At 51.6% G+C, this 12,779-nt stretch overlaps 1 protein-coding gene across 2 annotated transcripts in view; it reads right to left on the reverse strand.

Moving 5' to 3' along the window:
• Positions 1–3,999: 3,999 nt before the first annotated feature.
• The window catches only part of TRAF3IP1 (TRAF3 interacting protein 1), a 30,296-nt gene continuing 21,516 nt past the window's right edge, over positions 4,000–12,779 (reverse strand). For both annotated transcript variants that reach the window (XM_069021661.1, XM_069021660.1), the window contains exons 14-15: positions 5,826–6,049; positions 4,000–4,404 (exon numbers count right to left, since the gene is read on the reverse strand). In XM_069021661.1, the coding sequence (XP_068877762.1) occupies positions 4,239–4,404; positions 5,826–6,049 (390 nt within the window). In that variant the 3' untranslated portion in view covers positions 4,000–4,238. The remainder of the gene's footprint in view (positions 4,405–5,825; positions 6,050–12,779) is intronic.

Raw genomic sequence — 12,779 nt, forward strand, 5'->3', positions numbered from 1 at the left:
CGCCAGCCGAAAGATGCCCAAAAGGGGAAAACCCCACCCTGCACTTTCCCCACAGACCTGAACACACCCAGCCAGGAGCCCCAGTGACCCAGCCGGCACCTGAGCACACAAGTGCCCTGCAAAAAGCAGCCAAACCCAGCCATTCCCAGCCCATTCCCGGGCACACAACAAAGCCAAGCCTGTGGGAGCCAGCAGGGCATAAAACAAGGCTGACCCCAGCAACCTCGGCCTCACAAGTCGTAAATCTGGGGGGAATTCCTCTCCCTGTGCTCCTGGGCCTCTCCCTGTGCTCCTGGAGTTTCCCTCCCGTGGCTCGTGGCCGCCGTCGTCTGGTGGACTTGGGTGGGAGGGGGCGGGAGTTAATCCTTTTTTCATCACGTTAAATTAAACTATAAACCATACCTCTTAATTCCTTTTAATTAAATTTCTCCCTGGAAAACGGAAATGTTACTTTGCCGTGTTTTTTCACAAAACAGGGCAGGGAGGAGACGGGCCTTGGTGTTGCAGGGAGTTTTCCAGGGAGTTGTGGGGGGTGCCTGGGGCTCTCCAAGAGCTGAAGGGGACTCTGTGGCTGGCAGATCCCAAAACCATTCCTTGTGCTAGACTGGCTCACCTCCACCAGGGTAAATCTGGGAGGAGGGAAGAGCACAAATTTATCTGAGGCAGAGTCCAGCCATTTGAGATAAGTAAAATCTTAGTGCCAACCCATCCCTTTGGATTCTCCTGCTGGAGAAGGACACATTCCCAAAAATCCTTCTAACAACTTCACACAGCCATGGTCCTGCCCTCTTCTTCTGCAACATCAGGCTGGGGTGGTTCCTTCCCCAGAGGATGGATCCAAGGTGCTTTGGGGAAAAAAAAAAATTTAAAAAAAACCCCAAAATCACTGGAATATTTCATATTTCAAGCAAAACTGTTGGAGCAAGGCCAGCGAGAGCAGGCACCAGCTCAAGGGAGTGAGAAACCCAGACTGGACTCGAGGACATCATGGCTGAGTGGGAGACGGGATGTTCTGGGATACACACATCGGAAATTCCTGATTTCAAGGCAAAACCAGCAACGCTGGTGAGGATCATGAGATGTGAGCAGAGGTAGAACTCTTTTTCCAGGTCAGCAGACAGCCTGGAGCCACGGCCTGGGCAGACACAAAGCCCTCGGAGTTCACCTCTGAGGCCAAAGCACAAACATTCCACACCATTCCACATCCACACATTTCCCAGCAGGACTGTGTCCCAGCAGGGCCACAACGAGAGTGAGCTCTGTCCTGGGCAAGCTGGGGACACTGGGGACACTGCAGGGAAGTGGGAATTTGGGGTAAGGGTGTCCAGAGCTGAAAGGACCCACACAAGGATCACTGATCCAGCTCCTGTCCCTGCACAGACCCCCCACCACTCCCACCCTGGGCATCCCTGGCAGCGCTGTCCAAACGCTCCTGGAGCTCTGGCAGCCTCGGGGCCGTGCCCATTCCCTGGGGAGCCTGGGCAGTGCCCAGCACCCTCTGGGGGCAGAGCCTTTCCCTGAGATCCAACCTAACCCTGCCTTGGCACAGCTCCAGCCGCTCCCTCAGGTCCTAAAGCTCAAGAAATCAGCTGGATACAGAAGCAGCTCAGATGACCAGTGTAGCTGGACTCGGGACACCGGGCATTGGTGTCTCTGGTGAGGTCCCAGGTGAGCAGAGGGGCCCTCACAACCCCAGCTGGACCCTCTGGTACCTGAATTCCATCCAAATCCCATGTCACACACCTCAGCCCTCCAGGCTTGTCTTTCTTTGTCCTGATGAACACAAAACCAAACCTCTGCCATTCCCACCCTCGGGAACATCCTCCAACTCCCATAGCACTCACGGATGTCCGAGCTCCAGTGGAGACCTCCGAGCTCACCCCCCCCCCCCCCCGTCCCCCGTCCCCTTCCTTCCAGCCTCCTCTGTCCCCGAGTCTTCCTGGCCTGGGGAGCTCCTGTCACCCCCAGTGTCCCTCACTTCCTTCCCCACATCCCACTTTGGCATCCTGCCACCAGCCCCACCTTTGCAGCTGAGAACCATTCCGGGCCCCAAGGCAGCGGGGCTGGCAGCCCCCTCCCCAGCAGCACGGGGAGGAATGTCAGGCACGTGGTGAAACACAAATCCTGCTTCCCAGAACTGCCAGGCCCCATTAGCGCCGCCGGGGCTGACAATGAGAAGGGCTTTCAATCCCAAACCATCGCTCCAGCGGAGTTTCCTTTGCTAATGAACCACCCACGGGCTGAAACCCAACCCCCAGGCCCGGGCTGTGCACACACACGCTCCCTTTCCCCTTCTCCAGGCACAGCTGCTCCGTTTGCTTTCTCGGTGCTGCATCCTCAACCTGCCTCAGCTCCGAGGCCTTGTTCCATCCCTGGAAAACAGAACAAATCCAGAGACAGTTAAGGCTGTGAGATGTTAAAATGTTATTAAACCTTAATACCAAGCAGATCTGGTTTGAAGGGATATTTGGTCAGCAAGCACAAGAAAATGGGCACGTAAAGGTGCAAAAAGTCATCCCTGAGTTCTCCCGGGAACCAAATCAGGGCCTCCAAGCCCAAGCTTCCCACCCTGAGAAGGGACAAGGACACACGAGGACAGATGGACACGTGGGCCACGTCACCAGGCAAAGGCCACTCAGAGCCACCAGCAGCGACAGGACGAGGCGAGGCTGAGGGGAACTTCATGGAGCAGCTGAGGGAAAGGAAAAGTCCTGAATCAAACCCTGTTTAACCCACAAATCCCTCCATGTCTCTGGAGAACACCTGCTGGTGCTCCCAGCCCGCTTTCCTGCCAGTTCTGTGCTCCAGCAGCACCACGCTGGATTTTGTGCATGCAGGGGGGCGTGGGAGGGGACCAAGGGGTGACAAAGGCTGGGGGAGAGGTGACAAATCTCTCTGGGCCCTTGTAGCAGTGGGAAGCTCACGGGGACAAACACCAGCTCAGCAGGAGTGTGAGCAATCCCACCAAAGCCCGTAGTGTACAGTCCAAGAATTTAAAGGGAAAAGTGACCCCACAAGTTTTCACCAACACTTCTGGGCTCTGGGGGGGCTGCTGGACATCCTGAACCCCTTTTCCTTCGTGTGCTGAGACCCGGGATGCAGTTCAGGTATTGAAAAAAGGCCATGCAAGCACAAAGAGCTCAGAGTCACAGGCTGTTGTTACAAGAGATCAAAAAGTTTCTCCTCTTCCTTCCCAAGCCCCCAAATATTTCTCCACGCCCCCCAAAACCCCCCACAGCAAAGCCTGCCACCCTTCCTGTCTGTATTTAACACCCTAAATACTCACGTTATGATGATGATCTTTTGGTGGGTTTTTAGGTCCAGACACCAGATAAAGAAACCACGAAGGAAAAAAAGAAAACCCAACCCGAAAAACCCCAGATACACCAATGAAAGAAGGAAAAACAAGGCCACTAACACTTCATCCATGATCCAAACAACATCATAAAGTCCCTGGAAACAGCCTTGCTGGGGGCTGCACCCAGCACAGAGTCCCACAGTTGTGTCTGCACTAATACTCTTTGCAGGTTTAGGAATCACTAAAGCTGGACTCTCATGGGCAGAACACTCCAGAGGTCGTTAGGAGAACGCCACGGACATCTGCAGCTCACTAAACAAAAATCAGTGGGATTATTCCCGTAGCAAAAGCTACGAGGACATGCATTGGGGAGGAAACAGGTACTTAAATTAATCCTTTCCAAATGAACATATGCAATAAAAATGGAATTAACACCTGTGCAGATAAAACACTTCAGCTCCCTTACGTGGTGATGCTCAAACTGCGTTTTCACTTGGTCCTAATCAGATTCTTGATAGCTCTGAACAGGGTTCAGGAACCTTCTGACCTGCAGGAGTTTGGAACATTTAAGGGGGAAAAAGAATTCTTCAATACCCATTTATCAGGACAGCGTGTTCAGAGGGAATTTCAGGGGAGAAAAGGAGGTGAAGGGAGAAGTGGCCACGGAGGGAAAGGGGGCTCTGGAAGTGAGAAGCAGCAGCTCACAGTTAAACAAACAAGTTCTTTTAATAGCTCTGCAACCTGAGCATTCACTTTATCCTGCATAATATCAACATCTAAAAATCAATGCAATAATGGGGGGGTTTAATAGAATTTTTAGGGTTCTGGTCCCTAAACATTTTACATCTGAACAAGGCATATCTGCTATTTGGGTTTTGGTTTTTTGGTAGCAATGTCAGTGAGTCCCAAGGCTCTTTAAATTCTCTCTTTTCCCTCTTCTTCACCTTCTTGAAGACAAGTTTATGCTCAGAACCATCCTCTGGATTTTTTCTTCGTTCCTTAAAATATTTGCTTTTACAGCACAGATCTTGTCCTGCTGGTCTTTGATCAGCTGCTCCAGCTCAGCCAGGTCAGCTTTCAGCGGTTCCACAGCGCTGTCTGTGATGCTGGAAGAGACACGAGAAGCAGGATGTTGTTGGGAACTTTCTGCTGCTTCAGGTTATTTAATCCTCCAAGGAAGTACATTTCAATACCTGAAAGGCTGCAAAGTATTCCATGGAATCACAGAATCCCAGGATGGTTTGGGTTGGAGGGGACCTTAAAGCCCCTGCCATGGTCAGGGACACCTTCCACTATCCCAGGTTGCTCCAAGCCCCATCCAACCTGGCCTTTAAGTTGTTCCCACCCTTCCTGAAAGAAAGTTTGGAATAAGAAGCACAAAGACAAAGCTAGTAACATGGATAGAGGGGAATATTGTTCAGGGGAGATCACCCATAATTCAACAGCAAAAATCACATCTTGGCTCATCAGGTTTTTCTGCTAAAACTCTGAAGTTGTGGCTGCCCCTGGATCCCTGGAAGTGTCCAAGGCCAGCTTGGATGGGGCTGGGAGCAGCCTGGGACAGTGGAAGGTGTCCCTGCCCATGGCAGGGGGGTGATGGGATGAGCTTCAGGGTCCCTTCCAACCCGAACTATGCCATGATTCCATGATGTGAAAACAGAGCCATCAGGAGCTGCTGACAAGGACAGGCAATGCCATGCTAATGGGGAATTTCATAAATCCTACCCTAATGAACTACAAGCTGCACCTTAAATGAATGAGGAAATGTTTTTTAAACAGATGTGCCCCCTTCATAATTTTTCAGTAATTTTTCCAATCTTCAGGAATGCTGGACAGCCAGGAAATGGCAGCCTGCAGGAGCCTGCTGTCATTCTGAATTAGCCAGTCACTCAAGGGCTCACCAGCTAAACTCCACATCTCCAAATCCTTTGGTTTTCCCCTCATTTCCACCACAGAAACCACCAAAGACATGGCTAGGAGTTGCAGGGACATTCCCTCACTAGGATCCTGCAGTTGTCTGTCACAGAAGCAAAGCAAACAAGGCCAAGCTTCCCACTCCCAGGACACGTGGGAAACGTTGTCTTCTCCATGTCTGCTGCTCTGTAATCCTGTTCTGAAGGACTGGAAGTGCCTCACTGCTCTGATTTGGGGCTCACGTTTAACACATTGCTGTGTACCAGGAGAGGCCTCAGCTAAGAATCCCCCTTCTGCAGGGATGAAGCACATGGATTCAGGGAGCAGCACATCTATCTGGGCCAAACATGGCTCCAAAAACATTGATCTCTGCTTCACGTTTAGGATCACAGCACCCACAACTGGAAGGGATGGTCTGTTTTCAAGGAGTGTACAGACACAGAATTGAGATCTGTCACTCACACCAGAACACGCTGAATCCACGGCACAAAGAGCAGGCTGGCATTTAGGAATCCACTCCTGCTCTGGGTTCAATATTTACATTGTTTGCAAGTTTTAAGAGCCCCTAAACTCCGTCTCAAGAGACGCCCCCAGCCCCCCTGGCCACGCTCACCTCTGCTCCCTCTGCAGAGCCTCCGCGTGCTCCCTGTTCTCCTGCCGCCACGTCTGCAGCTCGTTCCTCATGGCATCCATGTCCTCCTGGACGTAATCCACGATCCTGCCCAGCCTGAAGGCATTCTGGCACACGGTCTGAATGGACACCTGGAACTTCTCGATTTCTTTGGCTACCAAGTCTCTCTCCCTCTTCCTGGACGCTTCCGAGACAAGTGGCTTCTCCTAACACAAGGGATGGATAGGGAAAGCATCAGAATTAGGGGGAACTGTTGCTGCAGGCTGAATGAAGGATGTTTTGGAGACTGGGAACTGGATGGAAGAGTGTTTATGACAGTCTGAAATGGAAGAGTTGTGGAATCACAGAATGATTTGGGTTGGGAGGGACCTTACAGCTCATCCTATTCGATGGGCAGGAACACCTTCCACTATCCCAGGTTGCTCCAAGCCCCATCCAAGCTGGCCTTGGACACTGCCAGGGATCCAGGGGCAGCCACAGCTTTCTGGGCAAGCTTTGAAAGCAGCAGCAGGTTTTGTTGCTGTGTGGGAGCTCCAGGGCACAGCCTCCTCTGAGGCTCTGTATCAGCCCCTTCGAGATGCTTCTCTCCCTCCACTGTGCATATCTGGATTTCCTAATAACAGCACTTCAGAGCTAAAACAGCCCCTGGTTATTCCCTGCCTTGCACTCCTGTTCACGGCTGTAAAACCCTGCAGGCTGCAGGTGTGGCCTCCATAAACTCCACTACTCCAAAGGAATTTGGGCTTGTGCTACTTCCCTCATGTGCAGCCAGCAGACTCTCTGTGGTGCAGCTCCTGAGGCCTCTCAGCTCACTGCAACTCAAATACAGAGTTTGCTCCAGTGGCAAAGCCAGGAGGAGCAGAAGGATGCTGGAAAAAGAGCAAAGTGATGCCACGCTGCTAATACACTGGAATAATCTTATTCCAGCAAAGCCATTAAAGAAAAGCCCATGGGGATTTTCTCCCCCATGAAGAAAAAACAACCTCGTTTTTCTTTCCTTCCAGCACTCCTGCAGGTCAAACTCCCAAACCCAGACACACAGAGCTTGATATTTAAAGTCATTTTGGTGGTTTACTATATGCCAGGAAACTAGAAAGGCCTTTCCCTGCCACCCCAAGCAGAGGGTGAGCCAATCCCCAGGCACAATTCCTGGTGCACACAGAGGTGGCAGCGCACTCCTCCATCGTGTTGGGACAGGATGGGACAGGGAATCCATCCCTCTGTCCCCTCCTGCCCTCCTCCCAACTGCCTGGCTTCCTGTGCGAGCCGGGCCTGTTTGCTCAGCTGGCTTTTGGAGGCTGCAGGGCCTCCTGCCAAGCACATTTCAGCAGCCCTGGGCTGGCTGCAGGACGCAGTGACACAGAGGAGATGTGTTTGAGGAGAACACTTCGCTGAAGATCCCAAGGCTGAGCCTCGCTCGGGGCTGCTGCCCGTGCTCTGCCACACACGTGGAGCAGGAGAACACTGGGATTTCTGACCTTACTGGGAGTTTATGTTCCAGTGGTTTCATTAGGAACTGGGCTGAGGTGACAAACGCTGCTGAACCTGTGCCCTTCACTTCCCAAGTCACTTCAGGAGCGCTGGCTGAGCTGTTAAACACAGCGCGGCCCCAAACTCCCTCCCGTTCAGCCCTCACAGCAGCAGCTGTTCCAATACCCCACACCACACCAGCCACGGCATCCAGAGCTTTTCTGGAGCCATCCATGGCTTTGCTGTCCTTTAGGATGGAAGGGCTGTGTTCTCACAGCATTTCAAACCCTTCTCTCTCTATCCCGACTCTGTTCTCCTACTCCTTTTCCTACTCTGTGCTCCACCAAAGCCAGAGGGAAGGCTTAATCCACAGCACTGCACTTTCCACACGGGACTGGGAAGTGAAGACACCTCCAGTCCATCAGCAGAGTTGTATCAGATCCAACAGCTTCCCAGGAAGACATCCCATTGCCTTGTTTTTCATCTCCTAAGTGCTCCAAACCCTCACCACTCTCCCCCCCGCCATCCATTATCCATGGCCTCAGCCAAGAAATAAGGAATTTATTTCACATACGGCTCTCTCAGAAGGGAGAAGACTCAGCCAGGCCATTACCTGAGGGTTGGTGTGAAAATCTGCTTCATTTCTATTTTCCAAATGCCAAGTTTTGCAATGTTTCCCAAGGCATTCTCCTGGAAACGCTGGCAGCCCATGGCTTGGATAAGTGCAATTTTTATGGGATAAGAACTGGCTAATGGCCTGGCCCAGAGAGGGGTGGGGAATGGAGCCACATCCTGCTGGGACTGGTCACCAGTGCTGTTCCCCAGGGCTCAGTACTGGGCCCAGTCCTGTTTCGTATTTTCATCTTTATCAGTGATGTGGGTGAGGGGATCGAGGGCACCCTGGGGAAGCTGCAGACCCCAGGCTGCTGGGCTGTGGATCTGCTGCAGGGATCTGCGCAGCCGGGATCCGTGGGCTGAGGCTCAGCGAGGCCAAGGGCCCGCTCCTGTCCTTGGCTCACAACAGCCCCGTGGAACGCTCCAGGCTGGGGCAAGAGCAGCTGGAAAAGGCCCTGGGAGTGCTGGGGACAGGGCTGAACACGAGCCCAGGTGGCCAAGAAGGCCGATGGCCCCTGGGCTGTGCCAGCCACGGTGTGGCCACAGCCCCAGGGCAGGGCCCGTCCCCTGCGCCGGCCCTGCTGAGGCCCCTCGGGGCCGTGTCCAGCTCGGGGCCCTCCCGGCCAGAGGGACCCTGAGGGGCTGGAGCGTGGCCAGGGCAGGGAACGGAGCTGGGGAGGGGCTGGAGCCCCAGGAGCGGCTGAGGGAGCTGGGAAAGGGGCTCAGCCTGGAGCAAAGGAGGCTCAGGGGGGACCTTGTGGCTCTGCACAAGTCCCTGACAGGAGGGGGCAGCCGGGGGGGAAATCGGGCTCTGCTCCCAGGGAACAGGGACAGGAGGAGAGGGAACGGCCTCAGGCTGGGCCAGGGGAGGGACAGAGTGGACATCAGCAGGAATTTCTGCATGGAGAGGGTGGTCAGGCCTTGGAGTGGAGTGCCCATCCCTGGAGGTGTCCCAGGAACACCTGGAGGTGGCACTCAGTGCTCTGGGCTGGTGACAAGGCGGGGACCAGCCACAGGTTGGACTCGATGGCCTGGGAGGTCTTGTCCAACCCAAATGATTCTGTGATTCCATTTCTCATCCTTGTAATGCTGACACGACCTCTTCAATACCTAGACAGACCAAGCAGCCACACTTCCCTCCATAGGGAAGTATAGGATCAAAATTAAAATAGAAATGAAAATGCCACGATTCAGTAAAGGAGCAAACCAGAATGATATACTTTACCTACAGAATGTATCTATACACAGATCTATAAATACACAGGTCTATAAACACAGATCCAGCTCACAATTTGAAATATTCCAGGCTAAAATACACAACTGCTTGAAAAGCTCAAGTGAAAACAAAAAAAACTTGGAATATTTTTGATGAATCAGCCCTGAAAGTGTATTAGTAAATACTGAAAATTAATTCTACTGTCTCTGTAATTCCAGCATGTTCTTTGTGCAGCTGAATACTTCAAAAGTGAGACTGAAAGGAGAAAATACTATCCCATCCAAAGTCAGTCATGGAATTACAGGAGTGTCTGGGTTGGAGAAGCCCTTTAGGATCACCAAGACCAACTGGCATTGCAAGAACTGAAACACACCACCACTAAAAACCTTTTAAACACTATTTGGAATAAAAATCTAGTAAGTACTACACAGGTGCATAAATAGGTTTGTTTAAAAATAAAACCAAAACAATTTTAACAATTAGTAAGTGTCTTTGAAACACTTACTATATGATACTGAAGTGGTGTCAGAACACCCAAGTTTCCAGAAAAACCCAAGAAACATTTCCTCCCAAGAAAGATTTCCCAGGCTGAAGGCACAGGAGCTCAGCTGGCACACTGTGCCCCTCATCTCACAAGGTAGAAAATCACCATCCACTATTTCTTTGTCTCATTAACGCCTGTGCTACCAAGATCCCAGAATTCCAGAGAGGTTTGGCTGGGAAGGAACCTCAGAGATCATCAGTTCCAAGCCATGCCACGGGCAGGGACACCTTTCCCTATCCCAGGTTGCTCCAAGCCCATCCAAGCTGTCCTTGGACAATCCAGCCCCGATTCCACGTCCTGCGGCTCAGGGCTCTGAGTTATCACCACGACACTCTCCAGCTTTGCCAACTAACGCTGATTTGAAATAATTAAGGGGAGAGAAACCCATGAGTGCCTGTTCCCAGCCCCACAGTCCCAGTTATGGGTTAAAACCTCTGGAATCCCCTGGAATTATGGCAGATGGTTTCCTGCACGCGGCGACGTGGGCGGTACGAGGCCTGAATGCCACCTCTGCTCACTCTGCACGAACGCGTAACAGGAGATTTCCAGGCGGGAGAAAAAGGCCAGGATCCGAATTGTTCCAGGCTTTTTCATTAGGCCCTACACCTCAACCAACTCCCCTTTCACTGCAGCCCCAGAATCAATAAATTATCCCCATAGAAAAGGCTGGACTGCTTCTGTAGGCCCAACACGTTTCCTTGCCTTCGTGTTTTTCATAAGGCACCAAGATAAATGTTTACCTTGGATTCCTGGGAAAAAAGGCTGCTTTTCCCATTACCTCAACGTGAGCAGAACACAATGTGGACTCGGGTGCAGGGGGCTGAGAAATCTGAAAGGAGGGATTTTCATTTTTAATCAGTAAGGGGGAAATTATCAACAAGGCTCCAGAAACCAGCAGAATTTCGAGAAACAGCATTTGCTTCTTTTTATACACCTTCTCCTTTGCTTTTTTTTTTTAATTAATAGTTTTTAAAATATGAATCGAATTAGTACAAACATCCATCAAGCATTTTAATAGTTTCTGCAGCCCCTTTTAACTCTGTTATTATGTCCCACTAGGAAAACAGACCCGAGTAATCACAGTTTTATTGAGCTCCACCATTTCCCCCCCACCTCTTTCTACAGGACAGGGCAGAAACTTCATTTTGGACAAGGAACTGGGATATATTCAGTGCAAAACCAACAAGGTGGGGCGCTTTTTATTGTATAAAATGTATTTTTTGATCATAAAGGCTGTTTTCCTTTCCTGGTTTTTACAGAGTCTGCGTTTTAAGTGGATTGTAACTATCCACCAGGGATCCCTGTAAGAAACTCTTTCACAGAACCAGGGGGGAAACAGTAAATGTTAAAGCATTTCAAATGAACAGGATGCTTTTTCTGCTGATGCCAGCTTTGGGGTTCAGGCACAGGCCAAGGAGTTGGAGACACAATGTTCTTTACCAGAGTCAGTCTGACCTGCTCCTGAGCTGGAAGGCTCCACAAGGAAATAAAAGAATGGCTCTTTCAACAAGGCTTTTAAAATCTCCTTCCTTTTTTTTTTTTTGGAGGGTGGTGGTTTTCCCCCCAGTTCATATTTGATCCTTTTAAAAAAGAGCTGGACTGAACACCCACCCCAGCCCACACACCCACCCTACTTTCCTTCACGTTCAGCCTGTCCTGGGGAGAAGTCAGCTCCCAAAATCTCCTGTATTTGGGGCAGTATTCAGCACACAAAGCAGAATCATGGAATCATGGAATCATGGAATGGTCTGGCTTGGAAGGGACCTCAAAGCCCATCCCATTCCAATCCCTGCCATGGGCAGGGACACCTCCCACTGTCCCAGGCTGCTCCAAGCCCCAATGTCCAGCCTGGCCTTGGACACTGCCAGGGATCCAGGGGCAGCCACAGCTGCTCTGAGCACCCTATGCCAGGGCCTGCCCACGCTCCCAGAGAACAATTCCTTCCCAATATCCCATCCATCCCTGCTCTCTGGCAGTGGGAAGCCATTCCCCGTGTCCTGTCCCTCCATGCCTTGTCCCCAGTCCCTCTGCAGCTCTCCTGGAGCCCCTTTAGGCCCTGCAAGGGGCTCTGAGCTCTCCCTGGAGCCTTCCCTTCTCCAGGTGAGCACCCCCAGCTCTCCCAGCCTGGCTCCAGCCCTGTGAATCCTGAGCCTGAGGAGACAAGCCAGGAGATGATTCCAGTTGGAATTAGTGACAGCAGATCCCATTAATTCACCCACGACGCCAGTCCTGCCCAGCCTTCTCTTTGTCCTCACACTGCTGAGCTCACACACCCTGTGTCCAGACTCTCTTCCTCTTGGAAGAGCAGCCTTTCCTGGTGAAAAAGAACTGGGAATAAACCTGCTCCTTGTGTTAAACAACTTCTCTCCCTGCAGGCCGTGCCCCAGCTCCTTGAAAGCCGTGACAGGCCCTGTGCTGTGTCCTTTACACACTGCACCCTCTCCTGGGGGCAAACCACAGCTGCCCCACCACTTTTACACACCCTCTGTCTTCACAGATCCATCTGCTGTCTCACTTGGATTTATACTGCACCCACAGGACAGGAATTCCGTGGTTTGGGGCACAAAGGAGCCCTGGCACCAGGATTATCCTAAGAGCGGCCAGAGCCCTGCTCCTGTGTTCACAGCTTGACACAATGACTGCTTGGGGAGCACATTTTTGTTCCCTGAGAGCTGGGAGCACTGTAAGGACCCTGGAGCACACACTGCCTCCATCTGAGCTCCTGTGATGCTCAGCTGCTGGGTTAAAAATCCTATTTTTGAGGAATTGTGAGAGAGACTTCTCACTGGATTCACGGCACATCATCATCACCAGAGATGTCACAGAGGTGGAAACCCTTCCATAGGTGATTCCTCCGTTTCCCTGTCAGCATTCCTGAGGACACACCAAGCTGTGGTGGGAATCAGTCAGATAAATAATGGGATTTCTGGCTGCAGCTGGTTAACACAGCACATGAACTGCACGGCCTGGGAGGGCACACCCAGAGCTGTGCAGCTGAGGGATTAATGCAAAAATCAATGACCTGCAGCACTTCAAACAAACAGAATCAGCACTGATTAGATTTGTCCCAAGCTCTGAAGTGCAGCATGGA

This window comes from Aphelocoma coerulescens, chromosome 7 (assembly GCF_041296385.1).
Source record: "Aphelocoma coerulescens isolate FSJ_1873_10779 chromosome 7, UR_Acoe_1.0, whole genome shotgun sequence".
Lineage (NCBI taxonomy): Eukaryota > Metazoa > Chordata > Aves > Passeriformes > Corvidae > Aphelocoma > Aphelocoma coerulescens.